We start from the raw sequence: 18,398 nt of genomic DNA on the forward strand, positions 1-18,398 counted from the left end.
TATTCTGGACTGAACCTCTATTTCAGAATCACATAAAACTGTAAGAAGATAATTTCGGTATTTTAGAGAATGTAGGGGTGCAAGAAAAAAAATGTAAAGGTGCAGGAAGAAACTCCCCCAAGATTGGAATCGGAAGTCCTCAAAGCAGTTTTCATTCATTTTCAACCATTTATTATTTTTCGGGTCGGGTAAAACCAAAACCGAGTATCGGACCACTATACCCACCCAAATCTGAAAACCATTCCCTTCTCTTCACCAACAAACTCACTCACATCGCAGCTTCAAAAACCGAAGATTCCTTCAACGATCTGCGACCCTCGCGTGTTGCATCCCCATCTCCCACTCCAAGCAAAGCCATTATCTATCGAAGCAAAGAGAAAGCGAATCAGAAAATAAAAAAGAGAAAATGGGGTTTGGTTTGTTAGCTTCGAAGACCCTCAGACCCACCTCCAGGTTCCTCCTCTCTTCCCAAAACCCCACCATCTTCCTCCGAACCATCGTCTCCAAGCCTCCGCTTCGCAATCCCGAGGCCTCCGCCGCACAGCCAGAGCAGCCGCCGCCCGTCGATCTTCCGCCGCGGACCCCGCTCGCCGGCGCGCGCGTTCACTTCGCGAACCCCGATGATGCCATCGAGGTCTTCGTGGACGGTTACCCCGTCAAAATCCCCAAGGGAATGACCGTTCTCCAGGCCTGCGAGGTCGCCGGCGTCGACATCCCGCGATTCTGCTACCATAGCAGACTCTCCATCGCTGGCAATTGTCGCATGTGCCTTGTCGAGGTCGAGAAATCGCCCAAACCTGTCGCCTCTTGCGCCATGCCCGCTCTTCCTGGTTAGCTTATACCGTTTATGTTAGAGTGATGATTTCGGTGTCTCTTTTATGATTATCTTGTATGGTGATGATTTAGATCGTTAGATTTTGATATTGTTGGTGATTTGGGTGATTCTGTGTGTCGTGACTTATTTTCATTTGATTATTTGAGTCTGGTTTCCGTAGGATAGAGTTTTAGATGAGCATTCTCGAACTTAGTTGTTGAGTTTCAGGTTACTTGGTGTTGTTCAGTTTTCTAATTCGTCGGAATAGTTGTCATCTTTTATCGGTTGATGTTATATGAAAATTATAATTTGTGATGATGGTGATGCTCGAGAAATTCGATTGAGTTATATTGAATACATCATTTAGTCACCAGCTGACATATATGCATTCTGTAATAGAGTTTAATTTATATGCAGACCTTTAAAGTTTTATAGATAGTTAATCAGTCAGAAATTCTGATTAGATGACTTTTAAGGTAGTTATTGTAAAATTCAACAAACTTGTCCTACATGACATTTTATTGCTCATTTTGCAGTTTTTTATATGATGTAGTTTGTGCACAATTTCGTTAGTTTAGTTTTTCTCTCTTTTTCCTTATCTGCACTATAGCATATTATTATTTTTTAAATGTCAGAGACATTTGTTGAAAAAAATCATAATTTGCCATTCGGTTTTGCTTGTGGTATCTTCATTTTCTTTATCAGATATTACTTTGTATTCATTTAATATTCATATACAGTCATATACACAAAAAACAGATAAGCATCCTTGGATTTTGTTTAATGAAGTTTTTAACCAGTTGCTATGATTCTTGTTAAAGATGTAGTCTAATAAGATAAGATGTTCATTTAGGGATGAAAATTAAGACTGACACACCTGTGGCAAAGAAGGCTCGAGAGGGGGTGATGGAGTTTTTATTGATGAATCATCCATTAGATTGCCCAATTTGTGATCAGGGTGGGGAATGTGATCTTCAGGATCAGTCTATGGCATTTGGCTCTGATCGTGGGCGGTTTACTGAAGTGAAGAGATCTGTGGTAGATAAAAATCTTGGACCTCTGGTGAAGACTGTGATGACTCGGTGCATTCAATGTACAAGGTCAATATTGGATTAAACTTTATAATTTTTACCCCAGCAAATCTGATTATTGTGAATGCAAATTTAATATTCTGTTTTCTCCTGCAAATCTTTTTACTCTGAATGCAGATTTTAACATTCTATTTTTCTCTGCACATCTGGTTATTGTGAATGCGATTTTAATAAAAAGCTATACATTGGAAGTCGTATTTATGGCTTCTTTCTTCTAAAAGAGTTATGAAATACATTGATTTATATAATGTTTAGTTGAATAGTATTTTTGAAAAATTTAAGGGGCCCCTGTGTTGTATAATTCTATTTAATAATGAAGTAGTGGTTATGTTGTTATGATTGTTAATGAGAAAATTCACGGGTCAATTTAACTTGCATATGATGAAGCGACCTTTGTGAGTAATAATTTTGTCAGATTGTTTTGTTACTTTTTGCTATGTCAGCAGATGACCATCTTTGGTTTCTTTTATTTCTGCTTTTGGCATTTGGCATGTGTTGTTAATTTTTTAAACACAACCTTTGACATATGAGAAACTCTCCTTGCTATCAGTTAATTTGCCTGGTAAACAATGTTTTCTGAGTGCTTGAAAGGGCTCTGGTGGAATGTTTCTTTCTTGCAACAGGTGTGTTAGATTTGCAACTGAGGTCGCTGGGGTTCAGGATCTTGGAATGTTAGGTCGTGGCAGTGGAGAAGAGATTGGGACATATGTTGAAAAACTTTTGACAAGTGAGCTTTCTGGAAATGTCATAGATATCTGTCCTGTGGGGGCTCTCACTTCAAAACCGTTTGCATTTAAAGCCCGAAATTGGGAGTTGAAGGGCACTGAGACCATTGATGTTACTGATGCTGTTGGCTCCAATATTCGAATTGATAGCAGAGGAGCTGAAGTGATGCGCATTGTTCCTCGTTTAAATGAGGTAGGTTTTCTCATGGAAATATTTTGTTGAACTGTTTGTGATTGCTGCTTCTTTGTGGTTTTTAAAGTTATTTAATTTCTGTAAGAAAGACGATTGTCCCATGTTTTCTGGTGCTTGAGAAATACTTCTCCCTTGTTTTATGAGTTTGTTTAGAAAAATATTTATTGTTCGGAAGTTGATTATAACTTAATAGGAATTGATGCACATCAAAACAATATACTGATGAATTTTGGCCACGGTCTATTTATTTTTTCTCATTTCACTATGACAATTACTACTTTTTCTACCTAGTGGGATATGGTTTCTGTTGTTGTTATTTTATGGTAATTACTTTTATGGCATGAACAAGATGGTTTTCTAACATTCTTTACTAGCAGCCTCTGAAACACATTGTGCATGGTTTAAAGGAACTATATGTAGTACTCAAAAAAATTGGTATTGTTTTTTTATCTTAATTTCAATTTGATTGCTTTATGTTAGTAGAAATAAAGTTTACTTACTCATGTTGCCCATATAGTTGAATTTTTTTTAATCCTTTAGTCCCTTTACTTAAACATAATCTATTTTAGTCCCTGTAGGCTGTAGACTGTAGGAACTAATTAAAAATGATATGTATAGGGATTTAATACAGTATGTGTAGGGACCGAATTATATAATTTTTAAGTGTAAAAACTATAAGGTAAGGTTTGTACAACTATAAGAATAAATGAGTTTATAAACCTAGAAATAAGTAGAATTTTGTGGTATTGAAAATTAAAGAAGGAAAAGAAAACCTTCAACAAGGACCAGGTTGGCTAGGTCTACTAGAGATCAGAAATTGTTGACAAAAGAAACATCTTGCTCTTTCCAGGCAATTGGAAAAGAAAGAAATAGTGAACTTATTCATGATAATTATGTACTTACAAAATATCGTCTCAATTCATCCTATTTCATACTATGAAGGATGTTGTAAAAAATTATCATGATCTAGTGGGATCAAGTAAACCGCCAAGTGGTTTTCTGATTATTTCTGACTGGATAACCATACTTTCAAAATAAAATACATGAGTTTTAAACCTATGATATTACACTCCCATTTACAGGCAGTTGCTTTACTAAGATATTTGACTGGTCTTATGTTTTTGTGAGAGGGTCGTTGGAGGGAATGTATGAGATTTTGAGTGCTATTGACCATGAATTATGGAGTAAGTCTTGACTAATTAGTCGTACAATGTTAATGTATTTTTACAGCGATTGAGATCCTCTCATTTAAATTTTAAGATAGGGCCATGCAGGGAGAGAAGGCTTTACAGAGTCCCGGATGCACTGTACTAGGCCATGCAAATTGTGATTCAAATAATTTTGTGCCTTTCTCCATATTAATATTCATATGAAAAGCTCACATGAGAGAATCCTAATCTGTGTTAAAATTTAAGAGAACATTGTAATTACATGAGCAACTAGCGAGGATCCCCAAGTAAGGGTTGATCTTTTGGGACCAAGGGGTTTCATTTATCATTTTCTGAGTTGAATTTATAGTTCTTAAATTCCTTTATATTTTTATGCTTTTGGGAAAACCTTGCTCTATTACCAATGGGGAGATCTTTATCTTTTTTTCTTGAACAAAAAACCCCTTCTCAAGGAGAGAAGAGGTTGGTTTCTGTTCTTATGTTTGCTATTTTTTAGGTTTGAACTGCTTTCCCATTGCAGGATATAAATGAAGAATGGATTTCAGACAAAACTCGCTTTTGTTATGATGGTTTGAAAAGGCAGAGGTTAAATGACCCCATGATTCGTGGTCCTGATGGACGATTTAAGGCTGTTAACTGGCGTGATGCCCTTACTGTGGTAGCAGAGATTGCCCACCAAGTTAAACCAGAAGAAATTGTTGGAGTAGCTGGGAAACTTTCTGATGCTGAGTCCATGATTGCCCTAAAAGATTTCTTAAATAGGATGGGGTCAAATGATGTATGGGGTGAAGGCATTGGTGTAAATACTAATGCTGATCTCAGATCAGGATATATTATGAATACTAGCATTGCTGGTCTTGAAAAAGCGGATGTGTTCCTGTTGGTTGGTACCCAGGTATTTGTCATTATCTCTAATTTATTTTAATAATATCTCTGTATTTTAATGTCACAGATGGTCAAATTGTTCCTGTGTATAGACTATAGATTTTCTTTCAGTACTTCATCTCATAATGATTTGACAATCCACTTACGTAAAAGGAATCCCATGTTTTGGCTATTTTCCCATTATAGAGTATTCTATTATGTTGTCAATTCTCTTAACCTTCAATTCTCTTTATACTTTGACAGTATCTATGAGAAGTCGGTCTGAAGTCTTACAATGACATGCTGCTTTAGAAAATGAGTTTTTCCTATCATCAATTTTTTTTGGCAAATATTCTCTTTCTGCACTGGATTTTATTTTCATAAATGTTGTTTTGGGCATTTTATGGCATGGAGGAGCTTGAGTTATTCAACAATTTAAACTTTTTGAAGTGTTGTGTTTTGACTTATCTCATCTATTGGTTATATATAGGCTGGGATCTTCTATGCATGCCTAATTTTTAGTCGCTTCTAGTTGTCTTTAATTATCTTATGTGTTCATTCTCAAATTTGCAGCCACGGGTAGAAGCTGCAATGGTTAATGCCAGAATACGCAAGACTGTCAGATCAAACCAAGCCAAAGTTGGGTACATTGGCCCTGCTACTGATTTCAACTATGACCACAAACATCTTGGTACTGACCCTCAAACCCTTGTTGAAATTGCTGAGGGTCGCCACCCATTTTTCAAGACACTTTCAGATGCCAAAAACCCTGTTATCATTGTTGGTGCTGGGGTTTTTGAGAGGAATGACCAGGATGCAATTTTTGCCGCCATTGAAACCATTGCACAAAAGGCAAATGTTGTCAGACCTGACTGGAATGGCCTTAATGTATTGCTTCTCCATGCTGCCCAGGCTGCTGCACTTGACCTTGGACTTGTTCCGCAATCTGAGAAAAGCCTTGAGTCTGCAAAATTTGTATTTTTGATGGGTGCTGATGATGTGAACTTAGCCAAGATCCCAGATGATGCTTTTGTTGTTTATCAAGGTCACCATGGTGACAAGAGTGTTTACCGTGCAAATGTTATTTTGCCAACGGCAGCATTCAGTGAGAAGGAAGGAACCTATCAAAATACTGAAGGGTGCGCGCAACAAACGTTGCCTGCAGTTCCAACAGTTGGTGACTCCAGAGATGATTGGAAAATAATTCGAGCTCTGTCTGAGGTGGCAGGAGTGCGTTTGCCCTATGATACAATTGGGGCTATTCGTGCCCGAATCAGGAATGTAGCCCCAAACCTTGTGAACGTGGATGAGAGAGAACCAGCCTCATTGCCATCTTCACTCAGACCAACCTTCACTGAGAAGGTAGACACAACTCCATTCGGGACTGTAGTTGAAAATTTCTATATGACTGACGCCATTACCAGGGCATCAAAGATAATGGCACAATGCAGTGCTATGCTTTTGAAGAAGTGAAACATGGATTTTTATTTTTTGGTTTCAATAATGAAGATTCACGTTTATCAATCCTGGCCATGCAAGACTTTGCTTGCCAAAAACTTATTGGATGTTGGAAGTAGTATCCAATAAATTAAAACTAGGATTTATCTGTTCCATTTGTAATATGCGGTGTGAAAGCACCACTATTTAGAACTGTTGCCGTGTACAATTTGAGTTATCCGACTGATTGTGAAAAAGTTTACTCGACTCATTCATTTTCCGTAGTCAGGAGTCAAATTTTATTGCAAATTATTTTCGTTTGCTGTATCAAGGATGAACAGTTTAAGCCCAAGTTAAATTCGACGTACTAGGTTACTGGGGTAAGCAGAAAGATAAGTTGAAAATTGAGTTGGAACTTTCTAATCACCTAGTCTAAGGTTACATTGGGGATTTGGTAGAAAAATGATTGAGTTCGAACGATACAAATGTCACTTTTTTATGCTGATTTATGGTTTTGATTTTATTTTACCATTTGTGTAAATTCCTTTAAGTTCATGACTTGGACTGCTTCATTCCTCTAACATGTTGTCAGGGATATTGTTAGTGGTAGACAATTCAGTGAAAGCTCCATATTCTTACCTCTCACTGTTTTATTCAGTTGTCTTTTATTCATGAATTATTTGCATTTATACACAGCACGAACATCTCTCATCAAATATCAAAGAATTTTGTTTTTTATATTGTCATTTAGTTAAAATTGTTATATATAATAAATTTGTTGAGTGTTATAATAATTATTTTGAAAATTATACTTAAGATAATTTGTAATTGAGTAATAGTATAGAAACATTTACTTTGATAATGTGAAAATTAAACTTGAGAAGTTCTCTCTTCATAGTTCTTGAAGACATGTTTAGCATACAAAAGGGAACCTTGGACTAGAAGCATAAACACTCCGAAATCCACATTTTTATTATTGCATTACATCAGATTTATCTTTTCCAAAGCATTTGCAGTAGCAACACAAAATGAATCTACGGAGTGAAAACTTGACGCAGGAGGACAGCTAATGAATCTATTTTTTGCTCCTGGATGTGACGACAGTTACTTCTGCACCTCTGAATATGAGGAGATACCTGTCTGATTATATGCGCTGTCCCAATTCTTCCCATCAAAATGTCTGATTTCAACATGGGTCAATGTTCCAGGGTCAACACATCTAAATGTAACTGCAACCCCATCTGGATTTGAGCGTGGATAATAGAACGAGGTTATGCCACAGATTTTACAGAATGTGTGCTTTGCAGTCTGAGTGCCAAAAGTGTAAGTTGTGAGAAACTTCTCAGAATCTCCCAAGAGCTCAAAATTGTCAGCAGGCACAATGAAGTGAGTATTGGCTCTCATGTTGCAGGTTGAGCAGTTGCAATCCCATGCCACAACACTGGAAGGAGCAACCACTTTCCACCTTACACTCTTGCAATGACAACCTCCAGTGTGTACCACTTTTTCCGCATCCATTTCAGAGTTCTGAACAGCTGCTAATTATGAATGAAATGTTGGCTTCTATAGTCACAGGCTAGTCAAAGAAGATTGAGATCGGTATCAGAACTTCAAATTAAGTAGGGAACAAGTTGGAATCATATCCATCAAAAGGCCTTCTGATACAAATTCAGTAATAATTAGATTATGAGTTTGTGACAAATACTCATTCATGCTGTTAACAAATTACAGATTTTGTTTCCAAAGAGAGAAAGAAAAAGGGGTGGGGGATTTTGAAAATCAAAGTGAGGAATTCGGTGAGGCTCCATCAATTAAACATGAACTTCTATTGTTAAGCTGAATAAATCTTTGATTTAACAAAATGAAAAGAACTAAAGATTTTGAAATATAATTGTGCAACTCAATCAGGTTTGATTCAATATCAGGACCTAATGAAAGTACAGAGTATGCACATAAAAGTTCAACTTACAATCAGATAAATGTTAAACTTATTATCACTAATCGTCCTTATAACATGACCGAAAAGCTTGGAGAATGCACAGCAATATCACATTCATCCCCTGGCTCCATAAGGATCCTAAGCAGTAAACTTCAAGAAAATTAGAAGACAAAATCATGGTGCAGACATGCAGCATACCAAAATGGTCAAACTACGACATAAACATAAACATCAATATCATATTATCACAAATCAATTAACAACAGCGGTGGCACCGTGTTTTGATACGAATCTAAGAAAGAACTTTTCATAAACATCTCGCAATTGTTTCATGCCACAACCAATCTCCCCTCATATCACCTCTTACCCTCTATCAAATTTTCAAGAACTTTATGAAATTTCCAACTACCCACTTACGCTAGCAAATAAAAAACCATGGAAAAAGCGTTGTTGGTCTAAATTTCGAACAAATAAGGAACATTGATCAAGGTGCACGCAAGAGAATAACAAAGCAGCTTAGTTGGCAAAGGTATTCTCATCAACAAAAGAGAGAAGTATTAAGAAGTACAGCAAAACCCTTTGCAAGAAACAGAATTAAATCAAAGATTCTCAGAACCCTTTCACGGTTGCATCAAATGGGTATTAAATAAATAAAAAATTGAAACATTTCATACCAGTTATATGGCCTTGCAGGTATTGAACTGACTACTTTTCTTTTGAGGTAGCAATGGCTAAATTTGCCACTACCTTCTGCCCATATGTCAGAATTAAATATTCTTTATTATTTTGCATTCTTTTTTTTAATAAAAGACACATCAAATTTTGTCCACTAACTAACACTTTGTTGGTATTAATATAGCGCTAAATAATGAAGATTTATTTATCTTTAATCTCATCAAATCACAGTCCCAATGCACAATCCATGTTTTTTCTTTATTTTCCGTCAATTTATACTTTTAAATTTCGGATATAATTTTACTACATTCCTATATCATTATTTTCTTAATACTCTTCAGGTTTAAAATATAACTCTTATATTAAATATTGAACCATAATTTTATTGATAATTATTAGAACTAATAATTAAAATATCTCTCGTTAATATAAAATTTTAGATATTTTATTTATTTGAGATTAAGTTATTTATGCATCTTAGATAATACCAAGTTATGTAAAATCCATTATTTATAATCCATTCATGGACTCTTTCATACATTACTATGTCTATTGTCTGGTTAAGAAAATAGTTCATTCATAAATCCGGTACAACTTTTCATTCATCCTTCCAGTCATGCTTTCAATCTATGATCCAAAATACAAATCCATAATTCAAAATATAAATTTTATATTGTGCACACAAAATCATAAATGTTATATTCTGATTCTGAAATGCGGAAATTCTTTCCATTACAAAATCTGGAATTGAAAAAACAAAATTGGATTCAAAAGTGTATTTTTAGAATTTACAAAATTATGGGGTGCAGCAAGAAATTCCCAGAATTGGATACCCAACACAGGCTTGCAACTGTTTCTTCTTGCACCTCCATAAATTTTTTAATGTAATCAGAAGTCTAAATTTCAAAAATTGAGATTAACTTCCGGATTATATAATCCAAAATATAAGGGGTGACACATTAAAATTAAAAGCAAGCTCCCGGCGAGGATCGAACTCGCGATCTTTCGCTTACGAAGCGAACGCACTACCACTATACTACGGAAGCACCGATATTATGTATAAAGTTGATCTTTATTGTGTGCTATATACAAGGGTTGAACACTCCTGAAGTGGTTCGTATTTATTCATTTTTTATTGCTGACAAAAAAAATAAAAATAGGGGTGGCACAAGAAGGATGAAAAGGTATTTTTATATTTTATATGCGATGACAAAAGAACATATTGAGGTGTAGGAAGAAGTCAGACTGGCTTTAATTGTACGTAACCCATGTTGTTGGGCTTATCCTCCAGATTTGAGGCAAATTCTTTCTGCACCATAACAGTTTGAACTTGTACCCAATTTTCAGTAGAATAACGAAAATGACCTGAAAAGAGGTGCAGATAAAAAAATATTTATAAAATCATTTTTTCGAAAAACATTTTTGAATTTGGATTTCAAGAACACATCTATGAATTCTGGAAATTCTTTTTTTCCAAAATGTACTTTTTGCATTCTTAATTTTCTGATTAAAAATGAGATTTTGATTTTCAAATTGTACATTTTGAATTCTGAATTTTCAAATGTTAAATAAAGGGTAAATTTGGAAATTTGAAAGATGATAGGGATTCAAATTGGTATGGTGTAGGTAGAATTTGTCCATATTCCTTTGCTTATGAGTACACACAGAGTAAAAGCAAGAGTAAAAAAATATGTCAAAAACAAAATAATGAAGTAAAAAGGTTGAATTTCTGAGTTAAATTTATTATATAATTATATAAAAAAATTATATAAATTATTTATTTTAGTCTTCCCCATTGAAAAAAAAGTTAAATATTTGATTTTCTCCTATTGCAATGCATGAGATGAAGGCACCGAATCCGCATTTATTGAATATCTATTAGATCATACTAAACGTACTCGATTCGCTTCACCTCTTCTTATGTCCCCATGCACGTGTCCATGCATTTAAACATTTAGATTTTTTTGTGGGAATATTTATAATTTTGAGACACCTCATCTTCTCTACAGTTTAATTAATCAAAACAAGACAAAACATAGTTTATTAATTCATTTAAAGTTTAGAAGGTGATATTACATCCTCCATTTAAAGTTTAATTCACCATGCTTCAAATGTGTATTCAGAACAACTGTGAGAAGCTATAATAATGAATATTTGTTTTTTATTTTCTATTGTTATAAGATAAAATTATTTTTTATTTGGTGACACGTACTGCAGAACTAAAAGAGACCATAAGGAATTTCTACTCAATGAGTAACATTTTTTTTTCAAATTTAAAGTCTTTAACAAAAAATAGTGTCGGTAGATTTATTGTTAGTTTTCATTAGCCTGGTAACTTTCTTTCAATTGATGCAAAAATTGTTTTAGTTAACAGAGAAATTCATTTTTTTTATTCTTCCTTATTATAAATGTTTTGGAATAAATTTATGGAAAAAATGATAAATGAGTTGCAGAAGAGAATAAAAATGGTAGCAGTAATTAGTTTAGGTGAATGATTGTAAGTATGGTTAGTTAGGAATGAGGGTTGATGATTATGGTTTTGTTTAAAGGTAAGAAGAAAGCGAAAGAAAAGATGGGTGATGGGTGATGGATGATGGGTGGGGGAACAGCTCCATGTTGTTTGAGGACCTTCTCAAACAAATCACATGTCAATCCAAACACTTCCTCTCCTCCACAAAATTCATGCTGCCATTTTTATATTCAAGTAGGTCACTCACCATATTTACTTATGCTACCATATAATAACAAGTGACCTTAAGTTTCACTCAATTTTATCAAACCAATTTATAAAATAGATAGTTTTATTTATAGTTAATGTAAATCTTCAACACTATATATTACCACAAATCTAATAATTATTCAAAATTTTAATAAAAAAAATCAAAATCGTTATATCACTCATAAATTTTAATAAATAAAAAATTACATATTTATTTTAATATACATTAGTCCAAACATATTTATTTTTCTTACAATTTTATCTCAAATTATCGTATATTCATTCTCTCAAATTCTCACGTGTTATCTCTCCAGTTCAAACACATCTTAAGTTCAATCACGCACTTATTTTTCATCCTTCGTGTCACTTCTTTTTCGTTTTTTTCCCTTTTCCTTCTTTGAAACTTCAAGTCTAGGGATCACAAAACACAATATGGTAATAAATGTGTACTTTATCCTTTGTCTAAAAAGAAAATCTCTCTGCCAACTCTCTTGTTCATTAGGTATTTGTAAAAGTATCATTGTCACAACTTTAAATCTATTGAGTTATCACTAATTACTAGATTCTTAGTTAGTTCAACATATAATATATTAAGGGGTCCTTGTGAAAGGGAGTGTTCTTCTTTGTTTGCTCATTTTTTGAAGATTAAGGTTTTGGCTTCAACTCTGTTCACTGCTTGGAGGGTGTTGGGTAACTCGATCGCTTTTAAGGCTAACTTGGTTAGTCGAAGGGTTGAAGTTGGTAATACGTCCTGTTGTATATGTGGGAAAGCATATGAGACAACAAGGCATCTATTTTTTGAATGTACAATTGCTTGGTTAGTTTGAAACCAGTGTTATGAGTGATTTGGGGTGGCGTCAGTTGATCATAATGATTCTATTTCACATTTCTTGCATTTGAAATTGTGCAATACTCAAACCTTTGTTAATGTTGCTTGGGAAAGTATTTTTTGATAAAATATTTGTACTTTGTATTTTTATTTAGCTACATACGAACCTTTACTTTGTCTTGGGGCTTTTCTGTTTGGCACCGTTTGGGCTGCCCACCTCTATTATTTTGTTGCTTTTTATACCCGCTTGTATCCCTTGTAACACACACTGAAATACAATACTCTCTTTCTCTTTACAATTCTTTTTATGTTCCATCATATCCTCTCTCCCTTTCTCTTTACTATGTTAGGGTTTCTATGGATTCTTGGTTCTCCCCTTTCAATCTCAAGGGGTGTATTGCTCTTTCTCCTTACTCTTGCTTCCGCAAAATCTATCAAACAATACCAAGGATATGCATCTACTTTGTTATGGTATCAGAGCTTTTCCTTTGAAGAGCTTTGTTGCACGCTCTTTCTTCTTTCTTTTTCTTCATCTTTATGATTTCTTATGCTTACGTTATGTTTCTTGTTCTTTCTTTTAGCAAAATGGCGGAAGAACGAACAACAAGATCGGCTACGTCGGAACTCTCTACAAATAGCTACCTCTTTCTTCATCATGGTGAGAATTTTGCGACTTCATTGGTCTCGTCGTTTTTCGACTCGACGAACTATCATCTGTGGAGTAGGTCCATCATAACGGCGTTATGTGCGAAGAACAAAATGGAATTCGTCTTGGGCACTCATCTTTGTCCACCAACAAGCGATCCCACCTATTCGACGTGGGTCAGATGCAACAACATGGTTGTGTCATGGTTAGTACTTTCGGTCTCTCTTCCAATTAGACAAAGTGTAATCTGGATGTAACAGTTGATGTTGGAACAATTTAAAAACAAGATATTCCCAAGGTGATCTCTCTAGGATTTCCGATTTGCAATTAGAGGCATCTTCCTTAAGTCAAAATGATTTGTTAGTAACTGACTATTTTACAAAACTCATAATTATTTGGGATGAGCTTGAAATTTTTTGACCTAACCCTATTTGTGTTTGTCAATATAAGTGTTCATGTTCTGTGTTTTCTGTTATTGGTAAAAGGAAATGTGAGGACCAAGCTATGCAGTTTCTTCGAGGGCATAACGATCAATTCAACAACATTTTGTCTCTATTTGGAACCATTTGGGTTGCCAGCCTCTATTATTTTTCTGCTTTTTATGCCCACTTGTATCCCTTGAAACACACACTGAAATACAATACTGGTTCTTTTACGTTCCATCATATCCCTTCTCCCTTTCTCTTTATTGTGTTAATGTTTCTCTGGATTCTTGGTTCTCCCCTTTCAATCAGGGGGCATTGCTCTTTCTCCTTACTCTTGCTTCTGCGTAATCGATCAAACAATACCAAGGATATGCATTTACTTTGTTAAATGTTGCTTGGGAAAGTGTTTGGATTGCAGTTATTGGTGAGATTTGGAGGCATAAGAATAAGCACATCTTTAAAGGAGGAGTGATTAACCATTATGAAATCTTTTCCTTGGTTCAACTAAAGGTTTGGTCTTAGTTAACATCTAAATGTGTTTCTGCTTGTTTTTCTTTTTCCTGATTGGTCACCTAATCCGTGGACTTATTTGTTTTTTATCAAGAGCCTTTGATTGTTTTGAGCAAGTGATTTTGTGGTGTTGTGTTTTCTTTAGTTGTCCTTGCTGGTTTTGAGTTGAGAGCTTTTGGTTAGTTTTAGAGTTTCTCTTTTGAATTGGGTTATAATGGTTGAATCATCCCTAAGTGATTCATATATTCATGTCGTTAAAAAAAACTAATCACTAAAGTCAAATGTTGTATTTGAAGTATTCTATTTTAGAACTCAAAATTTACAACAATTTTACTTTTAAAAATATTAAAAAATTATAATATATTTAAATTATCTTTCATCTATACTCCTAAAGTATACGATAATACTGAGTTATGATATTTATACTTTTACTTGTGAATAAACGAATAATTAAATATTTGTATTCGTAACTAACTATTATATATTATAAAATATTATTTAGCCGTAAACATCTCGAATTACAAATTTGTTTGCCATGTTTTTGTACTGGGAAGTTGCAGAAGAAAACGTTAAAAATGGAAAGGACAAAAAAAAATAGTGTGCTGGTTGACCCTGGTCCATGAGTGTGACCATACATTATGAATTCATTCACCATCTCTATCTCAAAAATCAACTACTTACTCCCACTTACCTTCTTATATTTCATGTTTTATCTTGCTAATTATTTTCTAAATTATATAAGTAAATAAAACTATATTATAAAAAAATATTTGAATGATCTTTACGTTTTTGTTAAATATCAGCTATGAATTGAAAGATAGAATTGATAGAAAAGATAGAGTGTTGTGCAATATATTAATTATGAGTTTTTTGTGATGTCCCACGAGATATCTGGTGATCTAAGTTTCTAAAGAGGAAGGATTTATGAGTGGAAATGGCTTAAAGTGGGTCTCTTCAAAGTGGTCCAAACACATGAAACTACCTTCATTCACTTTATAAATCCAATTTCACTACATGCCTCACATGTACCTATATCTTCCTTTTCTTTCTATATATTCTTTATCCATTTTAAATAAAAAATTCATTTCATTTTACACCTTTCATAAATTTAAATATTTTTAATTTCATTTTTATTAAAAGATATTTTATTAAATATTAAAAAAATTGAATTTATATCATTATATTTAGTTGTTAAATAGGGTGACGTCGTTCCTTGACATGGACATTGTTTATGTGTTTTTACATAAAAAAATTAATTAAGTTGTAAATCCCTTCTAAATTTAAGCATGTTTATTGAATTCTATTAAAAAATGTTATGTTAAACATTTAAAATATTTATATTATTCAATTTAATCTCTATAGTGAATTGGAATGACATTGTTTAATTTTATAGTATTATGTACAACACAATGTTTTGTATGATACACTGACGTAATTGTTTAATTTTATTTTTATTTTAATATTTAATTTATAAAATGAAATAATATATTTTTTATAAAGAATTTAGGTTGTAAAGTTTTTTTTTTATTGTCGAGTTCATTTTTACAAGACTATAAAATTAAAAAATTATTATGCCACTCTAATTCATGACAGAAGTTCAATTAAAAAATATAAACATTTTAGATATTTAATAGCATAAACAAAACAAACAATAAATAGTTTAAATCCACCGATTTTTATTTTGTTGAAACTGATTGATAAATGAGTCAATAAATTAGATTAAGAGTTATCAACCTCTGCTGGATCATACTCAACCAAAATGGATAATCCATTCTCACAAACTAAAAAAAAAAAAGTGCAGGTTGTAGTATATAGCTCATACCAATAGTTTATGTTAATCTTTCTTGTTGGATGTTATATTTTATCATCATACTTTGGTTCTTCCTTTATTAATCTATACATATTAATAATATATTGTTTTTTTACAAATATTTTATAAGAAGTAATTTAAATCTAAATATAATAAGATAATATTAAATGTATGTGTCGATTTTAATAGAAACTCAAAATTCTTGTTCGTTTTGTTTATGCTATTTTTCACAATGACATGTTAGTAAGAATACCGACAAGATGATGAGTCTGCTGAAATCGGTGATTCTTAGTCAAAAATGTTTTTGTGTGACCCGTGAATTAGTTTTTTATGCATTTACATGTGTTTGGGAATTTGATATCCAACATATTTTGTTTCATGTTCAGTGAATATTCAGTTCATTCATAAAATTAAATAAAGTACATTTTGTTTTCGCGCAAACAATTAAATAATCTTGCATCCAGTTAATTATTTAAGTGTGTGTGGGCTGTTGTATTTTGTTTCTTTATCTGTATACATGCTCCTTTCATCAATCTCTACAGTGGAATGACATGCTTGATTTGAATTATTCTCATCTAAGATGAAATTTGACTAAAATTGAGCAAACTTTTGTATGATAAGCATCGAATACATTTTCAGTAATATGTTAAGCAAGAAGGAGAATTTATAAAAAAATACATAATTATTTGTATATCTCATGTTAATTAGAGATAAAGACATTTTATATTGTATAAATCGGTTTAAACTTCACATTATCAACTAGTTTTATAAGGTTAAGTTAAGCTTAAAATTCATTTTTTTTTCAATATGGTATCACATTCATTTAGAATTTATTCTAACCAGAGTTTATTGACTATATCAAGTCATCATTATCAGACTTTATCAGATCATCCGTTATCGGATTCTTATCGAATTACTTATAATATATAGTTTCATGCACGAGTTCGATATACTTCGGTTATTCCTAATAATCGCTTATTATTTTTAGGTGTTAATAATATAATCATTTATAGAATTGTTTCAAGATATTTGCCTAACTTGTTTAGATAGCTATCAACTTGGATGGTTGTTTTATGTAGTGACAAAATATTAGATAATTTGCAAGTTTTTGTCGGATAAATTTTCAAACGCGTGCTCTTTGGGAGACATGATCTGTGAGCTCTACAGTGTAAAATGCAACTAAACAAATTTTATAATGTAACAAAATATGCAAAAGTTATAGGATTTCCAATTGGGACAAAAAAAGATTGCGCGGCTCAATAATTTTAGACAACAATTTATTCGTACTTTTTTTTAATAAGAAGTCGACAATTTATTTAAGTTAAAAAAGTACTTCAAATCTCCCATTAATATCCATATTGTTTAGGGTTTAGTTAAAACTAAATAAGATTTCATTGCAAGTATGATAATCATAAAAGAAAATTTTAATAATTATTTTTGCTAATAGACCGAAATAATAAATAACTACTAAGAAATTAGCTTTCAAGATTTATAATATTAGTTTAAGATCGAGAATGAAAAAAATAAAACAAGCAAACTAGTTCTATATTTCTTACATCATAAATGTATATAATGTTATCTAAAGGAATAGCTTTTAAAATATATCAATACTTCCTAATTTTTTCTTGCTAAAAATATTTGTCTTACATGTGGACAAGAGAATAATACATAGTTAGAAATTTCATCACATGAATTACCAAAAGGACAAAACCAAACTTATTCACACATTATTCAAATTCCTATTTTCTAGATTGTTTTTGTGAGTAGTCATTCAATGCATAGTCTCCGTATTATGAAAAGGGTGAAATTGCTTTTGGTGGCATCATCACCATTAACTCGCCATAATCTCATTTGAATTTATTTCTTCAAAAAAAATTGTAAAATGTTTTGTTATGTAATAAAATAATATAAACAATATGAATACATATTAAAATTTGTAATAAATAATGTGAATACATATTAAAAATTATAATAAAAAAAATAGTTTCCAATTTTAATAAAATAAAATATATTTATGAGTAATATGATTAATTTTAAAATATATAATACCTTAAAATATAGCGACTCTAGTAAAATTTAGGGTTTAGTAATATTTAATAATGGTTAGAATATTGGTGTGGCAAATAAAAGAACTCACTCTACTCCCTTAATTTCGAGTGAAAGAGATATTCTTATACACTAAAAAAATTAATATCGAATTTATATTCACTCTACTCTCTAAAAAATTTATGTTTCTTATTTTATAGCCAAGACAAAAATAAATATAATTACCTTTTTATTAAAAAGGATAGAATTACCAATATGTTAAATCTAAGAAAAATATTGTTTGGTGTCAACAGATATTTAATGAATATGTTTATATCATAGGAATACTAAATCCGTTCATCACTTATTTTTTAAAATAATTAATTATAACGAATAAGACATGAGATAAATATAGGGTTTTTAATATTTTTTTATACATTTCTCTGTCAATTTTTAAAAAGGGTTTTAAGATTTTTTTATTGAGTGAGTGAGCAAGAGCCTTTTGGATTACGATATACTAAACCGAA

General features: G+C 32.4%; 2 protein-coding genes and 1 non-coding gene across 13 annotated transcripts; 1 reads left to right on the forward strand and 2 right to left on the reverse strand.

The window, feature by feature from the left end:
• Window positions 1–179: 179 nt before the first annotated feature.
• On the forward strand, window positions 180–6,577 carry LOC137814949 (NADH dehydrogenase [ubiquinone] iron-sulfur protein 1, mitochondrial). Its single transcript, XM_068617919.1, has 5 exons — window positions 180–830; window positions 1,668–1,914; window positions 2,529–2,823; window positions 4,513–4,887; window positions 5,430–6,577. The coding sequence occupies exons 1-5, from the start codon at window positions 407–409 to the stop codon at window positions 6,327–6,329; spliced, it is 2,241 nt and encodes a 746-aa protein (XP_068474020.1). The 5' UTR covers window positions 180–406; the 3' UTR covers window positions 6,330–6,577.
• Window positions 6,578–7,121: 544 nt separating this feature from the next.
• LOC137814950 (uncharacterized) lies at window positions 7,122–9,212 on the reverse strand. 11 transcript variants are annotated; one of them, XR_011081701.1, is made up of 3 exons: window positions 8,907–9,212; window positions 8,263–8,370; window positions 7,122–7,948 (listed from the first exon to the last, which is right to left on the reverse strand). XR_011081701.1 is itself a non-coding variant. In XM_068617925.1 (3 exons), the coding sequence occupies exon 3, from the start codon at window positions 7,809–7,811 to the stop codon at window positions 7,398–7,400; it is 414 nt and encodes a 137-aa protein (XP_068474026.1). In that variant the 5' UTR covers window positions 7,812–7,869; window positions 8,263–8,382; window positions 8,650–8,891; the 3' UTR covers window positions 7,122–7,397. The 11 variants fall into 11 exon arrangements, 7 of the variants coding, with proteins under 7 accessions (XP_068474026.1, XP_068474023.1, XP_068474021.1 ...); XR_011081700.1 differs by having other exon boundaries at window positions 7,122–7,951; window positions 8,263–8,382; XR_011081703.1 differs by having other exon boundaries at window positions 7,122–7,869; window positions 8,907–9,008.
• A 669-nt stretch (window positions 9,213–9,881) lies between these two features.
• On the reverse strand, window positions 9,882–9,953 carry TRNAT-CGU (transfer RNA threonine (anticodon CGU)). Its single transcript has one exon. It is a non-coding gene; the product is annotated as a tRNA-Thr (tRNA).
• Window positions 9,954–18,398: the final 8,445 nt, after the last annotated feature.

This window comes from Phaseolus vulgaris, chromosome 1 (assembly GCF_000499845.2).
Source record: "Phaseolus vulgaris cultivar G19833 chromosome 1, P. vulgaris v2.0, whole genome shotgun sequence".
Taxonomy (NCBI): domain Eukaryota; kingdom Viridiplantae; phylum Streptophyta; class Magnoliopsida; order Fabales; family Fabaceae; genus Phaseolus; species Phaseolus vulgaris.

Excerpts from the sequence above, each read along its gene's own strand:
- LOC137814949 (XM_068617919.1), top strand. The coding sequence starts at position 407 with ATGGGGTTTGGTTTGTTAGCTTCGAAGACCCTCAGACCCACCTCCAGG. Across the intron at positions 831-1,667 it reads CGCCATGCCCGCTCTTCCTG|GGATGAAAATTAAGACTGAC; the intron begins GTTAGCTTATAC and ends ATGTTCATTTAG. Across the intron at positions 4,888-5,429 it reads TCCTGTTGGTTGGTACCCAG|CCACGGGTAGAAGCTGCAAT; the intron begins GTATTTGTCATT and ends TCAAATTTGCAG.
- LOC137814950 (XM_068617920.1), bottom strand. The coding sequence starts at position 7,811 with ATGGATGCGGAAAAAGTGGTACACACTGGAGGTTGTCATTGCAAGAGT.